This window comes from Felis catus, chromosome D2 (genome assembly GCF_018350175.1).
Source record: "Felis catus isolate Fca126 chromosome D2, F.catus_Fca126_mat1.0, whole genome shotgun sequence".
NCBI lineage: Eukaryota > Metazoa > Chordata > Mammalia > Carnivora > Felidae > Felis > Felis catus.
The window spans coordinates 56,519,255-56,535,315 of record NC_058378.1 but is presented as its reverse complement, the minus strand read 5'-3'; the positions used below and the strand labels follow the sequence as shown (position 1 = coordinate 56,535,315).

The 16,061-nt window shown below is 41.5% G+C and overlaps 1 protein-coding gene across 4 annotated transcripts in view; it reads left to right on the top strand.

Moving 5' to 3' along the window:
• The window catches only part of MMS19 (MMS19 homolog, cytosolic iron-sulfur assembly component), a 34,044-nt gene that overhangs the window by 5,148 nt on the left and 12,835 nt on the right, over positions 1 to 16,061 (top strand). For 2 of the 4 annotated variants that reach the window (XM_019813637.3, XM_003994268.6), the window contains exons 2-8: positions 9,107 to 9,155; positions 10,975 to 11,075; positions 11,994 to 12,079; positions 12,462 to 12,536; positions 12,938 to 13,007; positions 13,581 to 13,709; positions 13,800 to 13,861. In XM_019813637.3, the coding sequence (XP_019669196.1) occupies positions 9,107 to 9,155; positions 10,975 to 11,075; positions 11,994 to 12,079; positions 12,462 to 12,536; positions 12,938 to 13,007; positions 13,581 to 13,709; positions 13,800 to 13,861 (572 nt within the window). Of the gene's footprint in view, positions 1 to 9,106; positions 9,156 to 10,974; positions 11,076 to 11,993; positions 12,080 to 12,461; positions 12,537 to 12,937; positions 13,008 to 13,580; positions 13,710 to 13,799; positions 13,862 to 16,061 lie in introns of those variants that run through there. The other 2 variants (XM_011287495.4, XM_045040513.1) reach the window with 2 other exon arrangements.

Sequence of the window (16,061 nt, the reverse complement as noted above, 5' to 3'; positions counted from 1 at the left end):
CGGTTAAGCGTCTGACTTCAGCTCAGGTCACGATCTCCCGGTCCGTGAGTTCGAGCCCCGCGTCGGGCTCTGGGCTGATGGCTCAGAGCCTGGAGCCTGTTTCCGATTCTGTGTCTCCCTCTCTCTCTGCCCCTCCCCCGTTCATGCTCTGTCCCTCTCTGTCCCAAAAATAAACGTTAAAAAAAAAAATTAAAAAAAATTCTAGAACATTTTCAGCACACCAAAAAGTGGAGGACTGTTTTGAAGGTTGTCTCTATATAGTCTGGTTAAACGGATGGAAAGGTAGAGTCTTATTTAAAAGACATTTCTGAGGTAGACTCGACAAAACTAGAATAAAATGTTAGGTTTAGTTATGTTTGTGAAAACACCCTCAAAATACTGATTCTAGCTTTTTGCCACTGTACTCACCGTTTTCCTTACTCTTATTTCTTATTGTATAATAGCTATAAAGCTTATATAAGTAAATCTCTTCATTTTTTTCTAATTTTGTATTAGTTTTATACTTCACGTTTCTTTGTTTGTGCTGCATTAATTCAAGATAAGATCCTTGTGAAAAGTATGAAGACCAAAGGGCTCTGCCAGGAGAGTTCACCCATAACTGGAATTCAAGGAATCACATGCCAATGGGTGTCTATTTGTAATTGTAAAACAGCCAGTTTCATAATGCTGTATACTCATGGTGAAGAAGTCTTTTTTATTTATGAAATTTGAGGCAACCTATAGGAGAGGGAATTGACTGGTAAGGGGCATGAGGGAACTTTGTTCATTGCTGGAAATATTCCACATCTTGATTGGGATGTTGGTTACTCAAGGTATACTTTTGCTTAAACTCATCAAATTATACTGTTAATATCTGTACATTTTGCTGTATATAAATTAGACCCTTTTTTTAAATGAAAAAATTAGAGGCAACTGAATGGGGCTTATTAGGCAGGTCTCTGTCTTATAGCACTCCAGGTATTTCCAACGTTAGACTATAGCCCAGCATTCCCAGGGGACTTTGATTTTCTTGCTGAAGAAGAATGATGGTTCAGGGATGGTCTTTGCTAGTAACAGTAATCAGTCCTCTAGAGCTTCCTGTGCACAAATGCTCCCTCTGTGGCCACCACTGAAATTAGTGTTTAGATGGGGTTTTTAGCAGAGTTACCTGGTCTTTGACCAAGAGGTTCCAAAAAGGTACCCTTATCCACCTTCCCAAACTGTGTAATACTCTTTTATAGTGTATAACCCAGAAATGAGTATCTCTGTTCACTTCAGTGTTGCCATTAAGGAATGAGGTACAGAGCCTGTCAGTTCCTTGGTCTGTCCTGTTAGTCTGGCTGCTGTCCCTTCCCCCACCCTACAGCCTGGACATTTTTTCACTTGGCTCTTTCTCAGGAACAGGGGCAGCAGCTGGGCCTTCCACATCCTGGCACGAGTAGGGCTAAGAGTGCCTGATGTCTAAATTGGTGCCAGTCACGAGCTATGAATCCTGACTAGAGGGCTCCTTTTCTCAGGCATTTTGGACTTCTTACTCTAGGACCAGAGTGAGCCTTTATCTAGTTCTACTCACCCCTGTTGCTGAGACCACAAATTTAAGGGGAACTGGAAGTTTAGGAGTTTACTCAAGCCGCTTTTTCACTCTAGCTAAAGTCTAGTGTTGGTGAATGCTAACCTATTAGGTCTGACATTTAGAGGTAGGTGGGTTGGAGACCCAGAACAGGCTGCTGCAAGTAATTTCCTGATGGAGCTAGAACTCCTCTGTGGTAACCAAACCCTTAGGAAGATTGCTAAGATTTTACTCTGTTTCTTCCTTGAGAATATATCCTAAGAAGCTTCTGGTAGATCTGTGTGAATTACTATTGTGCTGTTAGAAATGTATTTTTAAAATAAGTAATATATTGACATGGTACAACATTTAAAAGGTACAAAAGGATACATGGAGAAAAACCTCCCTTCCCTCTCAAGATAGAATGTAGACAGTGAGGGGCACCTGGGTGGCTCAGTCGGTTAAGCATCCGACTTCGGCTCAGGTCATGATCTCACAGTTAGTGAGTTCGAGCCCCGCGTTGGGCTCTGTGCTGACAGCTCAGCCTGGAGCCTGCTTCACATTCTGTGTCTCCCTCTCTCTCCCTGCTCATGCTGTGTCTCTCTCTGTCTCAAAAATAAATAAACATTAAAAAAAAATTTTTTTTAATAAAAAAAAATGTAGACAGTGACAAATGAATCTACTGTATTACTAGTATATGATGTGTCCTCACTAAAGGGAGGAGGGAGCTGATCTAAGTGATTTGGTAAAACAGTATTTTGTCTGGAGGCTAAAGACAGAATTGTCCAGGGGTGCCTGGGTGGCTCAGTTGGTTAAGTATCCAACTCTTGGTTTTGGTTCAGGTCATGATCTCATGGTTTGTGGGTTCAAGACCTGTGTCAGGCTCTGGGCTGACAGTGTGGAGCCTGCTTGGGATTCTTTTTATTTATTTATTTATTTTTTCAACGTTTATTTTTTTTTTTTTGGGACAGAGAGAGACAGAGCATGAACGGGGGAGGGGCAGAGAGAGAGGGAGACACAGAATTGGAAACAGGCTCCAGGCTCTGAGCATCAGCCCAGAGCCTGACGCGGGGCTCGAACTCCCGGACCGCAAGATCGTGACCTGGCTGAATTCGGACGCTTAACCGACTGCGCCACCCAGGCGCCCCTGCTTGGGATTCTTTATATCTGCCCCTCTCCTGCTCACGTTCTCTCTCAAAATAAATAAATAAACTTAAAAAAAAAAAGACAAAACTGTACATAAACACACTTGGCTTTTATAAATCTGTTTCTCACAGAAGTTGACAATTTGGAAAGTAATTTATAGCTATACTAGGATTAAAAAAATAATAAATGGTAAATAATGGGAACCAGATTTCTCACTGTCAGAGAAACAAATTACAAACAACAAGGAGAGAGGCTAGAATGGACCCTGCGGTCCTGGATTATAGCTGGAGACTTTAACATGACCTTATATTTAGGTGTTTTTCTTTTTAAGTTCGTTTATTTATTTTGAGAGAGACCGAGACAGCACAATGGGGGAGGGGCAGGGAGAAGGAGAGAGAGAGAGACTCCCAAGCAGGCTCCACACCATCAGCGCAGAGCCTGATGTGGGGCTCGAACTCATGAACCATGAAATCATGATCTGAGCCAAAACCAACAGTCAGAGGCTTAACTGACTAAGCCACCCAGGTGCCCCATGTTTAGTTTGATATATACAGATAGAAAAATAATTAAAGATACACATGTACATATATGTATGGGTTAATACATACATATGTGTTTCCCAGCTCTCCCTGGGACATATGTGTCTCCCAGCTAAGTGGGGCCTAGGAGCAGTGGTATCCCAATAGCAGCAAGCACAGCTATACCCAGATTTTGGTTTGTAATAGCATTCTCCAGTAAAAAGAATCAGGGTTTCTCGGAGAAAAGGCTGATTCTAGGGCTCGGATAGAGAAATTACAGGATGAGCCTATAGTATTTTGTAGTGCTAAAAAAGAAAGTACTTAAAAAGTGAAACGATGTGGTGCCTGGCTGGCTCAGTTGGTAAAGCATATGACTTTTTTTTTTTTAATTTATTTTTATTCCTTATTTATTTTTGAGAGAGAGACAGAGTGTATCAGGGGAGGAACAGAGAAAGAGAGAGAGGGAGACACAGAATCTGAAGCAGGCTCCAGGCTCTGAGCTGTCAGCAGAGTCCGATGCGGGGCTCAAATTTACGAATCGCAAGTTCATGACCTGAGACAAAGTCGGACGCTCAACTGACTGAGCCACCCAGGCGCCCCCCACCCTTTTTTTTTAATGTTTATTTATTTTTGAACAACAGAGAGAGAGAGAGAGAATGTAGAGGAGGGGCAGAGGGAGAGGAAGACAGGATCTGAAGCAGGCTCTGTGCTGTCAGAACAGAGCCTGATGTGGGGCTCTAACTCACGAACCATGAGGTCATGACCTAAGCTGGCCTAAGTATCAAGAGTTGGATACTTAACCAACTGAGCCACCCAGGCACCCCCAGGAACATGTGACTCTTGATCTTGAGGTCATGAGTTCAAGCCCCACACTAGGTATAGAGATGACTTAAAACAGGGGCACCTGATGGCTTAGTCGGTGAAGTGTGAAACTCTTGATCTTGGAGTTGTGAGTTCATGCCCCACGCTGGGTGTAGAGATTTCTTAAAATCGTTAAGGGGTGCCTGCATGTATCAGTCGGCTAAGCATCTGACTCTTGGTGTTGGCTCAGGTCATGATCTAACAGTTTGTGAGTTTGAGCCCCACATAAGGCTCTGCGCTGAAGGTGCAGAGCCTGCTTAGGATTCTCTCTCTCCTGCTCTCTGCCCCTCCCCTGCTTGTGCTCTCTCTCTCTCTCTCAGAAATAAATATATTAAATAAATAAAATTTAAAAACTAATGAGCTGGCTGTGTTCTAATATAACCTTATAAAAAATAAATAAATGGGGTGCCTGGGTGGCTCAGTCAGTTGGTTAAGTATCCCACTCTTGATCTCCCTTCAGGTCATGCCCTCACGATTGATAAGATAGAGCCCCACATCTGGCTCTATGCTGACAGCGCGGAGCCTGCTTGGGATTCTCCCTCTCTGCCCCTCTCCTGTTCATGCCCCCCCTCCCCCGGCTCAAAATAACTAAATGAACTTTAAAACATAAATGGATGGGGGCGCCTGGGTGGCTCAGTCGGTTGGGCGTCCGACTTCAGCTCAGGTCATGATCTCACGGTCAGTGAGTTTGAGCCCCGCGTTGGGCTCCGTGCCGACAGCTCAGAGCCTGGAGCCTGTTTCGGATTCCGTGTCTCCCTCTCTCTCTGACCTTCCCCTGTTCATGCTCTGTCTCTCTCTGTCTCAAAAATAAATAAACGTTAAAAAAAAAAAAAAATGGATGGATGGATGGATGGATGGATGGATGGATGGATGGGACAAGTCAAAAAGACAGGTGCCAATCTAAAAAAGCTCCCTGCAGCCAAAGATAGAACAACTTGAACAGCAAAATAACCTAGTATTGGATTATAACCTGAAGTGTAAAATAAATGTACATAAGTCTATGCTGCTGTAAAATAAATGACTGAATAAATAAAGGGGGAAGAAGAAATGAATCTTCCTTACAGAACAATTCCATATAATATAGGTAGGTCAACATATTCCTTTCTAGGAAGTGGAGGTTAATCTCTGTCTCCCCCTTGAATCTTCTAAAGAAGATAGTATGGGAAAGGAAAAATAGTACCTCTGTAGTTCACAGAACTGGCTGATATTACCTTCGCCAAGTAATTTGAGCATCCAACTTTGGCTCAGGTTGTGATCTCACAGTTTGTGACTTCAAGCCCCATGTCAAGCTCTGCACTGACAGCTTGGAGACTGGAACCTGCTTTGGATTCTGTGTCTCCTTCTCTCTCTGTCCCTCCCCTGCTCGCTCTCTCTCTGTCTCCCTCAAAAATAAATAAACATTAAAAAATAATAATAATGAAATAAAATAAAATCACCAATAATAAATAAGTCATATTGATACCTTGTGCCCCTGGTATGATTGATATGATATGATGAGAAGGATACTTTGCCTCTGTGCTATTCTTCTCAAAACCCATGACCCCAGTCTAAACAATAGGAAAACATCAAACCCCAAATTGGGGGACATTCTATAAAGTACTTTAGGATATCGAGGTCCTTAAGGACAAGACTGAGAAACTTTCACAGACCAGAGGAGACCAAGGATTCATGATGGCTAATTGCAATGTGGTATCCTTAATTGGATCCTGAAACAGAAAAATGACGTTAGTGGAAAAACTGGTAAAATCTAAATACAGTCTAGAGTTTAATAGTAATACATTAATGCTAATCTCTAACTCTAAAATTATTTCACAGTAAAACATTTTTTTTTTTTTTTTTTTTTTTTAAGTCTACCTCTCAACCCCCTAGCCATCCAGTGTCCTTCCTTGGAGACAACCAATATTAGTTCCTTTTATCTTTTGGAGAAATAAATAAATGCAAATAGAAACAACCTTCCTTCCCCTTAAAAACAATGCTATGCATTTAGTATTGTATATATTATTTTTGTACATTGTCTGGATTTTAGATCATGTCCCATTATCAGCGTGTGTGTGTGTGTGTGTATGTGTGTAGTATGCACTATTTTGTACTTTTACAAGGATATAGGATAAATTTTGAGAAGATTCACTGAATTAAAACATATATACACTTGTAATTTTTATTAAACATATTGTCAAATTGCCTTCCATAAAGGGGTTGTACCAATTTATACTCCACTTGTAATGTGTAAGAGTGCCTATTTCTGCATACCATCACCAAACATAGGTGTGTTACAAAGTTATTTTTTATTTTTACCAATCTAGTATATTAAAAACAAGACTTTCATATAGTTTAATTTGTATTTCTGTTGTGAATATGAGTATCTTCTGTAGAATGCCTGTTCATTCTTTTGGTTTTGCCCATGCTAAAAAAAAAATTGTTTAATGTGCATTTATTTATTGTTGAGGGAGAGGGACAGAGCAGGAGTGGGGGAGGGGCAGAGAGAGAAGGAGACACAGAATCTGAAACAGGCTCCAGGCTCTGAGCTGTCAGCACAAAGCCTCACAAGGGGGTTCGAACTCACAAACTGTGAGATAATGGCCTAAGGCAAAGTCGGATGCTTAATCGACTGAGCCACCCAGGTGCCCCAAGGTATTGCCCATTTTTAAATTGGTTGTTGATCTTTTCCTCATTGATTTGTAGGAGCTTTATGTGTTGGTTAAAAAAAAGCCCTATGTTGTAAGAATTACAAATATGTTTTTCTAGTTTGTCTTTTTTTTTAATTTTTTTTAATGTTTATTTTTGAGAGAGAGACAGAGCATGAGTGGGGGAGGAGCAGAGGGAGAGGGAGACACAGAATCCAAAGCAGGCTCCAGGCTCTGAGCTGTCAGCACAGAGCCCAACGTGGGGCTTGAACCCATGAACCATGGGGCTCGAACCCATGAACCGTGAGATCGTGACCTGAGCTGAAGTCGGACACTTAACCGACTGAGCCACCCAGGCGCCCCTCTAGTTTGTCTTAATGATGTTTTTTGTTTGTTTTTGTCCTGCAGAAAATCCAATTTTTTAATGTAGCTGATTTTAACCAATCTTTTTTTCAAATGTTTATGTATTTTGAGAGAGCACAAGCATGGGAGTGGGAGGGGCAGAGAGAAGGAGAATCCCAAGCAAGCTCCACACTGTCATTGCAGACAGTGAATTCACAACCTGTGAGATCATGACCTAAGCCAAAATCAAGAGTCAGATGCGTAACCAACTGAGCTATCCACGCAGGTGCCCCTAACCAGTCTTTTTTTTTTTTTTTCAGTGGCTTCTGATAATGTTAGTTTATACTTGGGAATTTTCTCATGTCTTTTTCTTTAATCCATTTGAAAAGTTTACTTTGATGAAAGATTCAAAGTTAAGACTTTTTTTCCCAAATATTTACCCAATCATTCCATCACTGTTTATTGAGTAGTCTAGTTTTCCCATTAACTGAAATTTTAAAAATCATCATCTCATATGCATTTGTATTTCTTTCTGGACTTTCTCTACTATTTCCGTACCATTGATTTCTTTGTTTAAAAATATGAACTCATACTATGCTGGTTGTTTTTTTGTTTTTTTACTTTTATTCTAGAAATCTTCAAGTATATTCAAAAGTACACACTAAAAAAAGTATACACAAATGTATTATTGTGACTTTGAAACAATTTTTTTAAGTTTATTTTGAGAGCGAGAATGTGCAAGTTGCAGAGGAGCAGAGAGAGAATCCCAAGCAGGCTCCACACTTTTTAGTGTGGAGCCCAGATGGGGGGCGGGGAGCAGCTAGAAGCCAGATGTGGGGCTCAAACTCACAAACCATAAGATCATGACCTAAGTCAGACACTTAACCGACTGAGCCACCCTGGCACCCCATAACAATTTTTTTTAATGTTTGTTTGTGGCATGTTAAAATTTTTTTTAATGTTTTATTTTTTTTGAGAGAGAGCACAAGTAGGGAGGCAGGAGGGTGGGTAGCAGAGAGAGGGAGACAGAATTTGAAGCAGGCTCCAGGCTCTGAGCTCTTAGCACAGAGCCCAACGTGAGGCTCATGAACCATGAGATCATGACCTGAGCTGAAGTCGGACACTTAATCGACTAAGCCATCCAGGCGCCCCTATAACAATTTTTTAATATCTGGAAGGTCTACCTTCCCTCCCTCCCCCATTGTTCTTTTTCAAAATTTGCCTAATTATGTGGGGTTTTTTTTTGCATTTTAACTTTAGAATAAGTTTATCTAGTTCCCCCCAAAATAAAAATTCTGGTATTTTCATAGAGATTGTTTAAAATTATAGATTAATTTGGGAGATCTGTTTTCTTGAGTCTTTCATGAATATGGCATGCCTATTTGTTCAAATTTTCTTTTGTGCTCCTCACTGCTGCTTTAAAGTTTTTCACTATTCAGTTCTTCACATTTTTTGTTAAGTTTATATCCAGGTATTTTTCCCTCCCCTTTTTTTTCTATTATAAATAGGATCTTTTTTCCTTTGTATCATTTTACAGGGCATTTTGTGTATATATGTATATGTGAAGGTTCTTAATTTCGTAATACTAATTTTGTACTCAGCTAATAAATTATTTTTTAATGTTTATTAATTTTTGAGAGAGAGAGGGAGCGCATGAGCCGGGGTGGGGGGGGGGGGGGGCAGAGAGAGACGGAGACAAAGGATACAGAGGATCCAAGGTGGGCTCTGTGCTGATAGCAGAGAGCCCAACTTGGAGCTTGAATTCATGAACCCCGTGAGATCATGACCTGAGCTGAAGTTAGACACTTAACTGACTGAGACACCCAGGAGTCCTGTGAATTATTTTATTTGTAGTATTTCTTCAGTTACTTCTTCTGGATTTTCTAGGTATACAGTCATTATCTACAAACGATATGTTTATTTCCTTTTCAATTTCTATAATTGAAGCTGCATGTTTGAAGTGTTACAGTAATAGCTCTTACGTAGAAGGGGCTCTAGGGTGCCCCTAGGGTAGGCAGGAAACATTGGTAATTAGATCCTTTCAATACTGGGACTGGGTTTATATTTTTTTCTTTTGTTTCCTCTAGATGTGAAATCTGGGAGCTATACAGTGTTACAAGTGGTGGAAGCCCTTGGGTAAGAGCCTGTGCGGTAGAGCTCCCTTCTCCCAGCCCTGCCTGTGCACTCTGAAAAGGTTGTGTTGTACACTGCTGCTTTCCTGGACCTGACTGGTCCTGAACTTCTCCTACTGTAGCCCAGTACCCTCCTTTCCTCTTTGCCTCGGTCTAAGCCTGTGTTTCTCCTGAAACAAGTTTGATGCCACCTGACTGAAGTCCCTAAGGGAGGAAGGGTTGGAAGTTCCTGGATCAGCCCACAAGTTTGGAGTGAGATGGGTGGTTGAAGGCCATCAACTGTTATTTAATTAGAGCTGGGATTCCTCCTGTGCCTCTTAAAGACCTACCTGCCCCATGGGATTCTAGTCAGTGTGGATCTGACTCAGACCTGTCGTGGGCCCTGCCTGGGGATTTGCCAGGAAGCTGACCCTGCACCAGATCCTCACTATAGGAAAAGGTCTGAGGAAACAGCTGGAAGATCAGTGTTAAAACCAGATATCCAGGCACCAGAGGGAGTATGTGCTTGTTGTCTGTTGCCTGCTTTTCTCCTATTTCATACTTGGTAGACCATCTAAATTGACGTTTTATTTGCAAAGGTTAACTGTCTCAGCCAGCTTGTTTTCTGAAGCAGAAAACTAGAAAACTGGGAGGGTGGGGTGGAATGTAGGTCGCTATTATGTCTCTCTCCCACATGAGAGACCATTTGGCCTTTCTACTCATGTGTGGCCTTGGTCCATTTAAAAAAAAAAAAAAAGACTTTATTGAGATGTAATTCATATGTCACAAAGTCCATCACTTTTTGTGTATTCACAGATTTATACAACCCTCAATCAATTTTTGAACATTTTCTTTACCTCAGAAACCTGAGCCCATTAGTATATGTTTTCAGTTTATCCCTGTTATGGCTTTCGATAGCGTTTCATTTTTTGCTGAAGAATAATCTGTTACATGAATATCTCACATTTTGTTTAACCATTCATCAGGTGGTGGATAGCAGGGTTGTTTCCAAATTTGGGGTATTCTAAATAATGCTGATATGAACACTTGTGTGCCTTGGTCTAATTTTAAACACCAAGTTTTCCTCTTCTTAACAGGGCCTTTCGACAAGATCCTATTCTATTCCTGTCAAGAGTGATTTTATTTTTTCCCTTTACCCCTAGGTATAGACACCCTTATCCTTGAGATTTCAGTCAAATGTCCTAGTCATTTGTCCTTCAGAAATCTTCTACTTCCTACATTAACTTACTTAGATTTCTTCAAGTATGTTTAAATGTAATCTCTATAAGACCTATTCTGAAGATAAGTTACCTTATTGCCTCAGTCCAGGTTTTCCAATTCAGTAATCCTAAATAGTTAAAACATTTATTCTGACCATCTTACTTTGTAAACTTGCAGTTATAAAGATTCCTGCCCACCCCGGCCTAAGATCTTGGTTGCTCTCAGCATTTTTTTTCTTAGCAGTAATATATTTATTCTCCTGTTTGGGGTAGAAGTTGCAGCTGCCCGTGATCTGTTGAGCCCTGTGGGTAGCTGCTAAGCTCTGTTTCAGAGGAAGGTCACTATCATATAAGAATAAGCCAAATGCCCAATCAGCGCCTGGAGATGGATACTTCTGTTGGCGGTGGTGTCAGATGAGCCTCTAATGAATGCCAGATCAATCTGGGAATTGGCTGTTTAGACTCTGGCTTTACTGTTATCTGTAATGCTAAGTACCTACAGAACACCTTTCCTGGGCTGGATTCCATGCCCGGGGGGGTGAATGTGACTAATTTCAAAATATTTATGCCTTCAAAAGTTTCAACAGGGTTATGTCAAGCTCTCTATATCCTACTTTCCCCCAGGTCATCTCTAGAGAATCCAGAACCCCGAACTCGGGCACGAGGAATCCAGCTTCTGTCACAGGTGCTACTCCAGTGTCACTCCTTGCTCCTGGAGAAGGAAGGTACTGGCATCACTAGTAGGAGTATCTTCCCAGATTGCTGAGCCAAGACCTCCTTCCTTGTCTATTCAAGCCAACTTTATAGGGAGGGAAGAAAAAAGGGAGGGCATAAGGAATCTGTGAACCACTAATTCAGTATCTTCATTTCTCACTGGTATATGTGGCAGAGAGATAAGTATTGAGGCTGAAGACACTGGGATTTCAAATGTAACCTTAGACATTATTCATTTATTTATCTTAAAGTTTATTTATTACCGTTTATCTATTTTGAGAGAAAGAGAGAGCATGAGCAGGGGAAGGGCAGAGAGAGAAAGGCAGAGAGAGAATCCCAAGCAGGCTCCATGCTGTCAGCTCAGAGCCGGAGGCAGTCTTGATCCCAGGAACTGTGAGATCATGATCTGCACCGAAATCAAGAATCAGACACATTTAACTGACTGAGCTACCAGACGCCCCTCCTTAGACATTTTTTATCCTTTATAGCATAGTAGTGGGCAAACTACAGCCTATTTTTATTAATAATGTTTTGTTAGCGTATAACCACAACCATTTATTTACCTTGTTTATGCTGCTTCTCTGTTACAGCGGCCAAGTTGAGCAGAGTGGAGTAGTTGTGACCAATACTATGTCCTACAAGCCTAAAATATTTACTATCTGGCCCTTTGAGAAAGTTTGCCCATTCTGGTTCTATAGAAAGGAAGTTCTGGGGTTGTAAGTGGGTTCAAATGCGGACCTATGTGAGAATTGATAACAAAAGGTGTTCACCTATTTTCCTGACTCATCAAGGCACCCTCAAATGGGAGGGCATGGGACATATCTCTTAGTGGAGGAGAAAATTTGTAGTAAAGCCCAAACAGGAACAGCCTTTACAAAGTTTGGGAAGGAGCCTGTGTAAAATAATGGCTGCATTTCTGGTTTGTGCAGTGGTCCACCTGATCCTATTCTATGAGAACCGGCTGAAGGATCATCATTTTGTGATCCCATCTGTCCTGCAAGGTTTGAGGGCACTTGTGAGTTCTCCTTTTTTCATTACATACTGTGTTTGCAGGAGCCCTTTTCCAGTGAATTCTGTCCTTGTGTTTTGGGCATGAGACTCCCACATCATGAGGAGCAGATGCCCAAGTGGGGAATAAACTAGTGTCAGCTAGTTTCACTTCTGTTTTTAGTCTAGAGATTACAGGTATTTTGGGGGGACTGGAATTCAGAACCAGAGTGGAAAGAGCTGTAGAGAACTAATCAACTCGAGAAAAGGGACCATGTTTCTCACTCTTAGCGCTTTTTCCTGAACCTGGATGTTGTGATTCCCACTGTAGCTAATTAGGCCTGTTTTGGGGATTCTATCTTGAAGGCTAGAATTCCCTCAGTACTCACACATTTCCTCTTCTCCCCCAGAGTCTGTGTGTGGCCCTGCCCCCAGGGCTGGCTGTCTCTGTACTTAAAGCCATCTTCCAGGAGGTCCACGTCCAGGTGAGTGATAACGGTCACTTTCGTATTCTGCTGTCTCTCAGCCTTGACATAACTAGGATTAGGTAGCAAAAGATACTGCCTTCTAAGTCCTGAACTTTTTCAGATCCCTGACCATGTTTAAATGCTAGTCCTTGCTACTATATAAGGAGAAGGAGCCATGCTATTATGTCTGACCTGCATCCTCTTAAACCTAAAGAAAGTAAAGCAGACAGGTTTTGGTTATTGGCTCCCCTGCTATAACTGGTAGTCCAATAGCCATAGCCTTTCTCTGCATTTCTTCTTAGGTTCTTATGCTAGTATAAAGAGCACTGTCCACCTAGAGATTGTGAAGCAGGAAGTAATTTTGTCAGCTTAGGTATTCTTTGAGTACTTTCTTTACTTATGGTCTCTCTCACCCCAAGTCCCTGCCTCAGGTGGACCGACACACAGTCTACAGTATCATCACCAACTTCATGCGAACCCGGGAAGAAGGTAAAAGGCAGGGTTCTTTGGCAAGTCTGAAAAGCGAGCACATCCCTTTTCCCCCCATTACCAGGACTCATGTTTAGCTTGGTAGTCATATAGGAGAGCCCATACTCTGAAAAGAATGAAGGAAAACTGGGAGGGGTCCACTCACTCCCCAGTAAAGTAAAGGAAGGATAGGGTATGGACCGATGTTTTAAATTCTTACCTCAAGGGGGCGCCTAGGTGGCTCAGTAGGTGAAGTGTGGACTCTTGATTTTAGCTCTCTGAGATGGAGCCTGCTGAGGCTTCACGCTGTTAGAGGAACTTGCTTGGGATTCTCTCTCTCCCTCTCTCTCTGCCCCTTCCCCATTCATGCTCTCTCTCTCAAAATAAACTTAACCAAAAAAACCTCTTACCTCTAATGGTTATATATTGCATATCTCTTCCTCACTCTGCACTCTCTCAGAATAGGAAAACAAAAAGAGTCTGCTCTGGGAAGCAGCAAAGGTGGGACAATGATAGTAGAGGGAAAACACAAGCCAGAAGAAAGCCCAGCTTTCTGTCTTGAGGAAGGATAGTGACCTGTTCTCTCCTCCCCAGAGCTGAAGGGCCTAGGAGCTGACTTCACCTTTGGCTTCATCCAGGTGATGGATGGGGAAAAGGATCCGCGAAATCTTCTGGTGGCTTTCCGCATCGTCCATGACCTCATCTCTAGGGACTATAGCCTGGGTATGCCCTTGTAGCCTTGAATTAGCTGGTTGGGGCTTGTCAGATGAGTGAAAATTGTAAGTTGATGTCATTGTTTCTCTGTTACCTTAGGACCCTTTGTGGAGGAGTTGTTTGAAGTGACGTCTTGTTACTTCCCTATTGATTTTACCCCTGTAAGTAGCACCTTTTATTCATTTGTTCATTTGTTCATTCATTGATTCATTCAAATATTCATTGAGTACCACCTGTGAGTCAGGTCCAGTTCTAGGCACTGAGGACGCAGCAGTGAACAAAGGAGACAATCTGTGCCCTTGTGAACTTACATTTTAGTAAACTGGGAATGAAGAAGCATTGGCCATCAGAGGAGGGAGTCAATTCAGCGGGTATTTGGGGGTTCCTTAAGCTCCTTAACAACGTACCTAGTGCCAAGGGCTACAGGATTGTAAAACATGGTTCCTGCCCTTGAAGGCTAAAACATTTAAGTAACAATATGAGATTATGGACCAAAACAAGTGGCGTTCTAATTGTTCAGAGAAGACTGAGTTCATTGTGAGCTAGAATAGGCAGGAAATGACTTCACAGATGAGATGAGATTTCAGTTGGTTTCTAAGGAATGAGGATCTGATCCTGGAGTCTGAGGGGTGATCTCAGGCAAAAGAAACAAAATTGAAAAAACAAAGAAGACACAGTTCAGTGCAGTATACACAGCATGCTCTGACCATGACCCCCTTGGACCTTCCTCCTGCTCTGCATCTTGATTTCCCTTCTATTTCCAAAAATTCAGGATCTCCTCATTGTATGGGTATGCATGCATATGTGTACTGCAAGCATTAGTGGTTTTGAAGAAATGAAAGTTCTATGACAACAAACCAACTAACATCTGAGTACTGACTCTTACTGCCTTTAAAGTTACACAGCCATCTTTGCCGTGGGGAATTGCTTACCAGCTTATTCCAGTTGACACCACGGTCCTTAGGACCACCTCTCCTGAATTTCTCTTCGTCTCTTTTGTAATCAGTGTCACTTTCTAACTCAAAAGAACTTGTTATGCCTTTGAAATCTTGAAAGCTCTTTGTTAGGCCACCAGGTTTCTCTTTTTTTGCTTTATTTTGTGTTTGTTTCGAAAAAATTATACATTCATATTATCCAAAACCTAAAAGGTGCAAAAGGGTGAAAAATCTATCAACCACCATTTCTTTCTTTGTTGTCAACCATTTTATCAATTAGGTCTGTATCTTACAGAACTTTTTCATCCATAACATAAGCAAATGCTCCCCTCCCCCCACCGATGGCAGTGTATGTATGCACTTTTCCTGTACTTGGCCTTTTTCACTTAGTATATCCTGGAGAGTGTTCCATAACAGTATATAAGTTAGCTCTTTATTTTTTTATGGGTGTGTAGTATTCCTTTCAATGGAAATACCTAATTAATTTCACTGGTCCTCTATAGGATAAAGGTTCTTGCTAATCTTACATTGTTACAGACAACGCTGCAACTTACATATCCCGTACATGTATCATTTCACATTTATATGTGGGTAGAACAGTAGCATAAATTCCTAAAAGTGGAATTGCTGGAATACATGCATTTATAATCTGGGGGCAAGAAAGAGTATGTCATTCATTTTTCTGAAATGTAATAGAGTGAACATGATTCAGTATTTAAAAGATAGAGAGTGAAGCCCCTTTGCTGCCAACCACCCATTTTCCTTTTAAAGATGATCATTGCCCCCAACTGCTTATGTATTTTCTCGGATATTCTACACACACAAAAAAGTTATAATGATAGAATTTCTCGTTTGTGTAGATTTTTTTTTAAGAAGCTTTACACCCAACGTGGCGCTTGAATTCACGACCCCAAGATTAAGAGTCACATACTCTACCTACTAAGCTAGCCAGGTGCTCCTCAAGCAGAATTTTGTATGTTCTTCTGCACTATGGTCTGTATGGGAAGCAGAAAGCTCTTGTCAATTAAAATGAGAGACACCTGGCTTTGGGGTAACTATTTCTATCAGAAATATTTTCCGGGGGGGGGGCACCTGGGGTGGCTAAGTTGGTTGAGTGTCTGGCTTCGGCTTGGGTCATGATCTCACCATTGGTGAGTTCGAGCCCTGTGTCAGGCTCTGTGCTGACAGCTCAGAGCCTGGAGCCTGCTTCGGATTCTATGTCCCCCCTCTCTCTCCGCCCCACCCCTGCTTGTGCTCTGTCTCCCTCTGTCTTTCAAAAAATGAATAAACATTAAAAAAAATTTTTTTAAAGAAATATTCTTTTTGTTGTTTTTTAAATCTGTTTATTTTAGTTTCTTGTATCAGAAATATGCTTTATGGTCTTTGCATCATCATAGTGGATCACGTCAGCATAAGTGATGGTTCC